At 35.4% G+C, this 11615-nt stretch overlaps 2 protein-coding genes across 3 annotated transcripts; one reads left to right on the top strand and one right to left on the bottom strand.

Annotated features, from left to right (window-relative positions):
* The first annotated feature begins 59 nt into the window (after positions 1 to 59).
* On the top strand, positions 60 to 2113 carry LOC117166317 (uncharacterized). The gene is made up of 2 exons (XM_033350188.2): positions 60 to 409; positions 493 to 2113. The coding sequence occupies exon 2, from the start codon at positions 531 to 533 to the stop codon at positions 2097 to 2099; it is 1569 nt and encodes a 522-aa protein (XP_033206079.1). The 5' UTR covers positions 60 to 409; positions 493 to 530; the 3' UTR covers positions 2100 to 2113.
* On the bottom strand, positions 2042 to 5189 carry Eogt (EGF-domain O-GlcNAc transferase). 2 transcript variants are annotated; one of them, XM_033350187.2, is made up of 10 exons: positions 4714 to 5189; positions 4290 to 4496; positions 4073 to 4221; positions 3840 to 4003; positions 3641 to 3758; positions 3419 to 3572; positions 3138 to 3338; positions 2912 to 3045; positions 2750 to 2852; positions 2042 to 2676 (listed from the first exon to the last, which is right to left on the bottom strand). In XM_033350187.2, exons 1-10 carry the CDS (start codon positions 4891 to 4893, stop codon positions 2416 to 2418), a joined length of 1671 nt encoding a protein of 556 aa, XP_033206078.2. In that variant the 5' UTR covers positions 4894 to 5189; the 3' UTR covers positions 2042 to 2415. The 2 variants fall into 2 exon arrangements, with proteins under 2 accessions (XP_033206078.2, XP_033206077.2); XM_033350186.2 differs by having other exon boundaries at positions 3641 to 3761; positions 4714 to 5188.
* Positions 5190 to 11615: the final 6426 nt, after the last annotated feature.

The following is an 11615-nucleotide window of genomic DNA, read 5'->3' as shown; positions in this document are numbered from 1 at the left end:
ATCAAATTTTGTTTACGTTTACTGCCTCGTCTCATTGGTCAGACCATACATATAAAAATAGAGTGCGTGTGCGAGCTGAAAAAGCAATAGAGTAGAAAGAGAACGAATCATGGAGGTCCCTTGTCCCCTTGATCTTTTATCTAATAATGCACGCACAGTCACGCAATAAATTATAAATGTAACGTGTAACACTGATCAATGAGGGGTATAAGTGAGCATGCTGATTTGGCAAAGACAGAAGCGACCTCTATGCAGCGTTCTCTTTCTATTCCTTTCTACCATTCACTTACACGGCAATATTTGACTTTCGCACTCTGTCTATGTCTCTATAGACATTGTCATTAACTTAAAATACTGATCGACTTGAATTATTTGTAACTGCAGTTTGCATAAAATGCAATATTTTGAGGTAGATATTCAGATAATGTTCTTCCAAGTACGTTGGGATTTTCGTAGTATTCTGTATTACCAATAAATATTGTTTCTTTACAGATTTTTTGTCAGGACAAATAATTATTCGTTGCATAAATATGTCAAATACATGGAATAGAAATATCTATCGCCAAGAACAAGAAGCATTTGTTTCTGGTCATGGTGGAACAACCTCCAGAGAGGTCATATATGCACTCATGCCAAATATTTGTAGTATTCTTTTAACTAAAACTGCAATGGGTCTTTTAGGACGGATTATTCATAAAAATATTAGGGTTATAATAGAATTTGCGTTAATTGTAATGCCATGTATTTTATGTTGTACTGTATTGTCTGATTATGTTGTTACAGTATGTTGTGCCATGATTATAATATCTATTATTAATATTTTATTATTAGGAATTAATTCTGATGTTACATCAATGTACAATATGAGACCGGCTAATGGCAAAAGGCCCTTCATTACAAATTTTAGAGGATTCACTAACTTAATAACAGCAATATGTATATTAGCGATAGATTTTCACATTTTTCCTCGTAAATTTGCCAAAACTGAATTGTTTGGGTATAGTTTAATGGATACTGGTGTCGGGTTATTTATATTTGCTAATGCTTTAGTGGCTCCAGAAGCCAAAGACTTTGTTCTTAAACCTAGAATAGGCTTTTTCCATACTATATCAAAAAATATAAAGCATTCAGCAAGAAGTTGTATTCCACTTTTAATATTAGGCTTTAGCAGGTCTGTTGCCATTGAAGTTTTAGGTTATCAGAAGCATGTTACTGAATATGGGATTCATTGGAATTTTTTTATTACTCTTGCCTTTGTTAAATTATTTACTAGTTCTATAACAAGTACTATCAATTCAAAGTACTCACTGTTATCAGGAATTTGGATTTTAGGAATGCATGAATATGTTTTGAGTACTAAGGGGTTGAAGGAATGGGTTTTGAGTAATAGACCAAGGAATGATTTTATATCTGCTAATCGGGAAGGTGTGGTATCTGTACCTGGATATGTTGGGCTTTATCTAATAGGTGTAGCAGTTGGTAGGTTAATACATTCTACTTATCAGAATTCACATGCACAAGATTCGTTACTACATAGCCATAAAACATTTCATATTAAATTATTTGGATATGAATTTGATGCGCACTATAATCAGTCTATGATTTTATGCATTAAATTGTCCTTGATATCAGCGCAAACGTGCGCAGCTACTTTATTTTGCGATGCATATTTTGGAGTATCTAGACGATTAGCAAATGCAGGTTATTGTATGTGGATTCTTACTTTAGGTGTTATGGTACTTACGTTATTACTATTGATAGAAATAATATGTGACATATTAATTCATGCAACCATAGATTCGAAACTTAACCAGAAGACAAAAACATGTAAAATGAATGTAAAAAGTAAGCGAGATAGTGTGCCTGATAAATGCGAGAAAGATACGAATAAAAATATAATTGAAATACTCGAAGCTGTAAATTACAATGGTCTATTTTTCTTTTTATTGTCAAACTTAATGACTGGCGCGATTAATATGTTAGTACGTACGTTATATTTAAGTCACTTAAAAGCTTTGCTAATATTGATTGCATACATGGCTGTAAATATATTATCGGTTTTATTATTGTACAGAAAACAGGTACAAATTAAATTATAAATACAAATGTACAATTCGTTGTACTGATTCTAGAGTATGCACTTTTCTATATCGTATAATAAAATAACGAATCAGCGTGAACAATTAGTAACTTCGAAATATTTACACTGCCATTGCGTAGACATGTCAAATTGTATTCCATATTTATTGCTCCTCTTTTTTTATTAAAATAAGTATATACATATATTTGTATAAAAATAAGTAAAAAGTTTAGTTGGTAACAAGTCGTTTCTTTCACTCGATATTAATACTAATAATCGTGAGCCTATTATTCAGAGGTTTCGTTGTCATCGAAACACATTACCTAAAATATTTATCATAATTCATCTTTGGATTGAATGTCAGATTTCAAGTTGGTTACTTTCTTCGACTTCGGAGTTGCATTTACATCACTTGTTGTTCTAGTCTGATTTTTCGTTCCTGTTCTCTTATGTTGTAATCGTCCACTGATAAATCTTTTGAACAAATCATGATTTTTCACATAATCCGTAGCTTGTGAAACTATACGTAAAAATTCTTTGACATCAAAACTGTAGTTAGTGAATTTTGCGTGTGCTCCTCCATCAGGATGTGTACCCTGTACAGAATTTCAATTAGTCTTGTAATAAATGTTGAAGAAATTTTTTTTTATTTGGAATACAATCGCTTACGGGATCTTGTTGCACTAGCATTGAGGCATTTTCCCATGTAAAGTACTTCACACCGCGTAAACGGGCGAGATCTTTATAACATCCTGGATCTTCGCAATTATATCTGCACAGTAATTATGTATGAGATACATTTCCGTGGGAAATCATGTCTGTTATACTTACATCTCAAATACTGCAGCCCAATCTGGCAAAAACATAAGATGCGTTAATCCAGCTCCATGTATTCCAATAAAAATGTCAGAGTTTCTTGTAATTTCTAATTGTTTTTTGAATGATATTTTTTTATTGTATACTACCTGAGAAGGAAAACATGTTTTAAATATATTGTAATTATATTTATTTAACACCTTAATTAATTTCTTATGCCATATTATTAGAACCTCTCTACCTTTCGCACTTTATACTCTGGATTTTCCTTCAAAGCCTTTGTTAATTCATCCTCGTTTAAAATTCTTCTATATTGAGTATCTCTGCTAAGTAAAGTAACACGTATCCTTTGGTTCTTTCTTCCGTGATGAGGTATACGTAATCTATGTAACACGTGGTCGCCAAAAGCTTTAAACAATCCGCTCTTTTCACAGCCATAAATCTAAAAGCGTATCCATTGATACAAAAATTGCTTTGACCTTATGATCGTGATCTCAAGAAACAAAAAGTGAGTAATCGTACAAGAGGTGTATTATAGTAAAGACCAAAAATCATTCGTGGTAATAGGGGAAACACGAGATTCTTGAAGCAGACGGTTTCTCCGCGGAACGTATGTAAATCCCAGAGCGGATTTCTCGTGAAAGCCTGGAAGGCGTCTTGGAATGCAGAACGGTAGCTGAAAGTAAGAGAGAACTCATGGTATCTAGTATCTCGTAGTTTTCGTATTGCACCGGTGTCAGTTACCTGTAGCTTTCCCAGATCATTATATGATTATCAGTGCTGAATGCAGCGGGGTGCGAGAGGTTTACGTGTAATGACGCGTATAAGTTGAAAAAGTCGCAAAAATGATGATACATATTTACTACTGAAACAGAATGACTTGCGTGTTCGACGAATTTTGCATCACAGTCATTAATCGGGAGAATCATTTTTTACGACTTACTAGCGTCTATTTTCATTATGTACGTTGGCTTTTCGATCACGATATCACAGTCGTGGTTGACAATCGGCGGTCGAGGTAATTTCCGGAAATTTCGCAATTCAGGTCCCCAAGATTGCAATGGGCTAATATGGTCCGCGTTTTCTTGCAATCTTTTCTCATTTAATCTGGATGATCGAGATAATATGAATACTAAGCGAGATAAAAGTAATTGATTAACGTGTTGCTTTAATTACGTGCAATATCCTCCAATTTGGCCCTCTTTCAGAACATCCATCTTGTATCGTATAGGTTCCTTTCTTTGAATTAAATCCGTGAAATTGATCATTATGTTCCTTGCTCGACAAAATCTCATGTGCTCCGAACACTCTAGCGATGAGTCGTCCTATGATCGAAAGTATGAAATAAGAAATAAAAGAAAGCATATATTTCTTTTAATTTAATGAAACTTACCACAAACAATGGTTTGCAAAATATCGACATTTCTTTCCTTTGGTCGCGTACGTAGCCAAAATCGCCTTGAGCGTAAAATGTCTCTACCTGTGCTTTTTTCGTTGTTACCCATCCTCTGTGATCACCTGGACATTGAGGAACGGAAAAAGAATTTTCGGCTTTGCAATTCGGCTCGTAACCCCAACAAGCTTTGGTATCAAGGCTATCCTAAGTTTTTCCAAGAAAAATTCTTCGTTAATATCTTTCGTAAGCTCGAATTTTATACAAGTGTTTGCGCGTGTGTCCAATGCTTCCACGACTATCGTATTACGCTTTCGTGCAAATAATGAAAACGAAATAACAATGAGAAATACACCGGGCATATAATTTCTCCTTTAATCAATAAATCCTAACAGAATCACGTTATTAACAAACCGCGTATTACCTTGTATGGACAGGCGGTATTATTACGGCACTCTTCGGCCACCGTGGGAAAAGAGTTGAAGTAATACTTGATGTGATCAGGCGGCAGATCAATTTCCGTGTAATTACTGTATGTTTGTGTGACCGCGAACACCAGTACGATCGTCACTGAGTATTTAATACTTAACGCGTTATCTGTCATCCTAGCGAGATGCACTAATGAAAATTAAATCGAGATTCCCTGAGAGATGGTGTCGTACACTCGCTTTACAGAGTGACTGCACGGCGTGAATGGAGGAGGAACCACCTGTACGAGCGAATGGGTATATGACCTCACCTACTGTGCGTAGGCTCTGTCACACAAACACCAACGTTCATGTACACCCACATGAACGCGTATCTTCTTAAAAAAATCGGTGAAAGTCAATGTTAGAGGTAGACACGCGGTAACTTACATCATTTATGGCGCACTAATGTGACTATCACAGATAAGGTGTACGATAGATTCAACACCTTATGGGATTTCATGTTACATTTCCTGAAATACCGATCGTGCAAAAAATCAATGGGTTTGTTTGTGCCCTCTATGGTTTTGAGTGCTGAATGTAAGAATCTAGAGATTATATACATACATACATTGAATTCAATCACCAAAGTTGATAGAATCAGCAGAAATAATAATGCCTCGTTTGCTACATTCCTATATGATTAAAATGGTCAAAACCTAAATTAAAAATTATGTTGATATCTTTTCTTAGAGTGTAAAAATATTATAATGACGGTCTTATCGAAAGAAGCTTGGGAGAACAGACATTTGATTTCACTTCCAGGTCAATTAACTGCGTCGATAATCGACGTTTAATATACATAAATACATACATAGATATTTTTATTTTTAAATTCCTGATATATACCATAAATGGATGTTAGGTTTTCTATGTTAACAATACTTGTTAATAAAATTTCTTCATAATCAAGTATCGGAAAAAGCGTATTTGCCTGTTGTAATAAATGTCACTACCAGTGTTATCGATTCAGGATAAATTCAGATTATAACACAGATGAGGTACAGAAAGGAATTGTAACATTGATTAATTCTGTACCTCGCCTTCTTTTTTCTTACTTTATTGTAATTTAATTTTAATATTGTAATTATTATTAATTAGGAAGTACAATTCTATTATAAATTTAGGAAGCATTTTATTTCAAGTTTAAAGATTTGTTTTTCATGTTCTTAAACTTTTTAAATAATCAACGTTATATTTTTAAAAAGAAATTATAATATACCACGCATTGTAACAGGTAGATTTTTTACATCCTTCGTTTCCACCATGGACTTCGATGGTTCCTGCTTGGTGACCATCTTCATGATAATTTTCTCCGGGCTAGTGCATCACCGATGGTAACGTTCATCGCAAAGTAATCGTGAGTCATATACATTTTTGTTTCTCTGGTCACTCGATCATGTCGTAACATGAAAGATCCGAGTCGACACGGGTGGCTGGTTGTATTAAGTAGAATTTTTGGCGAACATAATGATCGCGAATACTTATTGTACTCGTGAATAGTAACATTACTCTTTCTGTGTTATATTTATTAATTCAGGCTAGGTCTTCTTGCACGTGGAGATTTTAATAATTAGTTTGAAAATATATGTTTAAAAATATGTTCATGGTAATTATTTATAAGTCCATATACTATATTATAGTATAAGAAATTCAATATAAATACTTGAAAAATATCCATACAAGTATGATTACATACATGAATTAATGTAATACAAAATAAATTTGAATAAAAATAACAGACAGAAGTGATTTCATTTGACAATTTTGAACTTCTAGCGTAGAAGTCGAATAACCTCCGACTTCGTTGCTATAAAAGCAGTAACTCTTATGTGCAACGATAATGGCGACGTAATTTCATTTCCTCCTGCGTGATAATACTGAACCTTTTACATGACCGTCATATGATAAACTTTAGTACAATATGAAATATAAAATTTAATGTTTTCCGTATGAGAACGTATTAAATTTTACGTGCAAGAAGATACTTTGCTACAGGTGGATTTTTTAATCAAAGCAATAAATTGAAACATTGCCTCAATGCTTTTGAAAATATGCTGTGATAAAGGGTTCGCCTGGTATCATTTCTATCAATATTAAAACAGAGTCAATTATTTCATTTCATCGAGTTTTACTAACGAATACTTATTATAAAGTTAATAAAATTCTTAGTATCTTTTTCGATAAATATATCTTTTATTTATTATCAATTTCTTCAGTCAATAGTTCCAACAAAAATTAGAATTTCAATAATTTATGAAATTAATAAGGTAGAGCCATTATCACGTAAAATAAAGAAAGAAAATACGAAATTAAGAAATGTGAATTCGTTAGATACAAAATGGATAAATTAATCTTTTTTCTAATCCAGGATTTTTAAATCCTACAGATTTAAGCTTCTCCGTGTTAATAGTCAGGACCTCACTCACGTGCCAAGGTGCTACTTGGGTGGGAGAAAGGTCATAAGCACGATGACTTTATAACTCAACAATTTTTCAGCGACTGACAACGTGTTAGCGTATCATGCACGACGTATTGTTCACATTGTATATGCGTGTGGTTAGGCTGTTGAATTACGTTGATTTTTCTTTTACTGTATTCAGAATAATTTTGAATATACATATGAGAAACATATATATATATATATAGGATATAAAATATATTAAGAAGATATACTAAGAATACGGAATGATTCCTGCAAATGGCAATCCAATTACAAAGTACAACATTTTTCCAAAAAAATGATGTAATTCTTTTGGAAGACAAACATAATCTTCTTCTTTTCTTTTTGTTTAGAGAATTTCGAGTCTAGAGGTAAGTTTCAACGAAGTTTCAGTAAAAGCAACGAAGCGAACAGGCCCGGCACAATTTTGTCGTAGAAAAGGGCAACTATTAATGACTCCCCATCTCCTGGATGACTGGATCACTCAGAGTATAGGAAGTCATTCTCGTTACTACTTTGTCATTATGTTTGCATTTAGTAGTATTTTGTTTTTTTGCCGATGTACAGCTTGGTACATCATCATGCTTAGCAAATGGTAAATTTTTATTAGTGTTGCGAATGATAAATGTCAGTTTGAGTATTACAAAATAGTTCAAATTTTGAGATATAAGTCAGAATTGCGAATGAATATTCATTTCGGTTTGAGTTAAAATAGCGAGAACATTCCAAATTCGGTTTGATATTGTGTTGCGATCATATTTCACACCTCATTTTATTTTGTTTTTAAAAATAATAGATTATTTTATATTTTAAAAATAAAAGAGTAAAATATTAATATATATATATATACATATAAAGTAGAGTTTTATACAAGTACAGAATCACATAAATGTTACAATTGAATTTCATCTTTAGGTTTCAAATCTACTATACCACGTCGGTTTTTTGGTGAAACCTGAACAATCAGTATTATTTCGTATATAATTACTAATTGCATTATTATACGTATAGCTTACAATAACACAAGTTTATAATAATAAGGCAAAGACTCAACACAATAATAATGATGATAATAAATAAATAATAGTTAATAGATACAATTGTGAATAATACGATTAAGAATTATATAGAAAATAATATGTGCTAATTAACTGCGGCTAGTAATTTCATAATTCAATTTAGTTGTAATTCCAACCACTACTAATGTTGCATTCTTATTCTGTGCTCAATCGGCAAAGTTGGAAATGATATTGTAATGGTAAGCAAGCTGTAGTTAGAGTCTTTGAGTATGGAATTAAAGAAATGCAATTTACTATTTTCATCTTATTTTGTATGTACTCGTCATTGAATGTTTGGTGCACAAAGTATAATTTATTTATTTTTCTCTATTATTTTACGTAGATATTCACGTCATTCTTCTACTAGAAATCTCTTTTACCAACTAAAGCTACATTAGAGTATCGCAGAAAATTACATAAATTAGTTCTCTTTGCAATTGGTTTTATACTTCTTAAAACGTCAATTTAAATTTTCCTAAATATTTTTTACACGAATCGATCGCATTTATCACATATGCCATTTAGCTAAATAATTCCCAATAGCTAAAAAGTTATAGGAAATACAAGAATCATTACTTCACAAGTATCGTCAACTTTCGCAAGAAATTTGAAATTGTATTTTCCAGATTTTAACTTGAGAAATTTGTATTCTTCGGAATCAGTTTCACAGATATATCTACGTACATGGCGTACCTTGTTCTCGTAAAAGGCATGACTGTATAGTGGTAGGTCTAACGTTACTATTGTCCAATGTCAGTACAGACTGATGGGTTTCGTTATTCAGCATGTTTGCACGCAAAATAAACGCTGTATTGACTCTCGATAAGCCCACGAGACGCACCTTATGCTAATTCCTCGTGGATACGTCAAAAACCGTTTCGATGTATACGGTAGAGACAGTTCGATCTTCTCTCGAGGCGTGGCCGATGTAGATCGTATCTTCGCAGTTTATACGATTTTGTTCGTCGAAGAGAGATTTGAATCTAAGGGTCTCGATGTGTACTGCTTGAAATACACCGAGTCCCACACTCGGTTAGGCATGAATCGTTACGTAATCTGGAAGACTCGGATAGCTGCAGTTCTCGTTGCTCGCAGGTGTCTTTATCTGTTCGCCAGAAATCCTTTCTATGCAATTAAAGCCAGGTTTGGTACAGTTAGACATTGTGGTCAACAAAAGGTACGTGTACGTCGGGCTAAGAAAGTTATTTATTTGGTACAACGATTCCTTTCTAATTTCAATTTCGTATATATTCTATGCGGAGACTCGTGGCGAATTGGATAAACATTTAATGTTACGTGGGAATACAATGGACGTGAAACTACAGTGAAAACTTTGTTTCGAAACACTCATGCTACAAAAGCGTAACTCCGCTTTCTTCTGTAACCCCAACTTCTACTTTAGTAGTAGGAATAGTTCGAGATAGATACAGAATTCTAATCGAGACAACATCGATCGGTGTTGGACAGTTTCACATGGTTATACGCGATCTGTGGGAATTAACATGGATACACTTCGATTCTTCTTTGAGTTCCGTATTTATCGATAATTCACAAATCAATGCTAATCGATGCCAGAGAACCGAGATATCGGATAGGAGACACAATAGCGTACCTCTGGCGTCAACCTGCCATGGCGTGACCCGGAAACAGATCGCTTCGAACAAGCCGGTATATATGTATGTACAAATACACGTATATATCGGTGGAGACATACCGGACTAGCCGGCATGGATCGCCGCGGATAGATGGAGGAAATGATCTACATCGATCACGATCACGGCACCCTCACCCTGATCCGCAACGGGCACGGTGCGGCTACAACGGTACCTCTTCGTTGTCCATTATCGACGAAATCGCCATCATCTTTCTTTCTGATAATTTTATCAGTCTGAATCGGCTTTTGTAAGTTCGCGGTACGATCTGATCGGGGAGCGTTATTGATCGAGTCTCGGGATGAAAAATGCCGTTGCGCCGGGAATTACTGAATCGAACCAGCTCTCTCGACCCACGCTTCGAAGAATGGAATAATGGCCGGTAACGGAGCATTTGTATGATCAATTTCGCGACAGGATTGCGTAACGGTTTGATAAACGGGCTTCACGTGGAACTGTAACACGTAGAAATGTGGCGTGCAAGTTGTAAAACGAGCGCGTGGCATCGGTATAACGCGGATTGTCCCGCCACGGTGGCGCCACGCTTCGCGGGCGACACGATGCAGCCTACGCGAAATTCAGCGCTATAATGTTTTCTTCATAGAGCTCTTAGGGGTCCTCCCGTGGTAACATGGAGAAAATCGTGGGGGCGGCGCGTCACCAGTCGCGATTGCAACGGATGTCTTGCGAAACCAGAACATGAGGCACCCACGCGGAGCGTGAAAAAATTTCGCGGATACAAATTTCCCCGGATGCACGTACTTTTCGTTACATTTCTCGTGCAACGCTCTTCCAGAAAAAGTTGCCGTTTCCATGGCCGGATCCGAATAGTTGCGTCTATCAACCTGTGCGAAGCGTGCAACGCGTCGTATATTATCGTGAATCTACCTGCGTCTTTTCTCTTTGCCACCCACGCATCCCATTTGAATACGTATACAGACATAAAGTGTAACGATTGCCGGTCCTTCTGGCCACGTAGAATCGTTCGGTTATCGGTAGACAATGCTTTGTAGATCCTTGGAACAACAATCGTAAGTGTACGGGTTACTGCCTATAAAATAATCGACGTAAATCCTGATTTTTCCGATGGAACAATTCGTGGAATGGGTGACTCGGCCCTTTGCTTTGGAGAGTCATTGCAATGATCGGAGATACTTTGTTCTAGAATTAAAGCGTATATTCGATTCGCAAGATAGGTATCCGACGACGTTTGGAAGTCAGAAATTAGGTATTTTATTCTCGTACGATACGTTTACACCTAGTCGTTTCTTCGATTCGATAGAAAAAACTTGCTTCATTATCCCATGATAATTTCGAATGCAACAAAGAGCCCGATCTTTCGAAATATCCGATTTATGGTGCGAAGTACCATGTAACAGATCTCGCGGTAATTGAGAAACCGAGATCTAATCTATCCACATTTATAATGAACCAAATTAGAATCCGATTATCTCGATTGCTTCGAACCGGCGTACGTTAGACAGAAATTGCCCGGCGGCATTAGACGCACGGCAGAGAAATTCCATCACACGCTAGCTTCTCGTTAGTGCCGGACTAATCGCTTAATTAATAGATGATAAATGTTTGTAATTCCGTTGGCGAGCCTCCCGGCCCTCTACACGTACTTCGTTACTGTGGCCAATTAATTATCTAGAGGAAACGATTAAATGGAGACCTGCATCCAACTTAGGGGACAGGAAAGTCAT

This window comes from Bombus vancouverensis, chromosome 11 (genome assembly GCF_051014615.1).
Source record: "Bombus vancouverensis nearcticus chromosome 11, iyBomVanc1_principal, whole genome shotgun sequence".
NCBI classification, from domain to species: Eukaryota; Metazoa; Arthropoda; class Insecta; order Hymenoptera; family Apidae; genus Bombus; species Bombus vancouverensis.
Note: the sequence above shows the minus strand (reverse complement) of the source record. Positions and strands in the feature narration are given on the sequence as shown.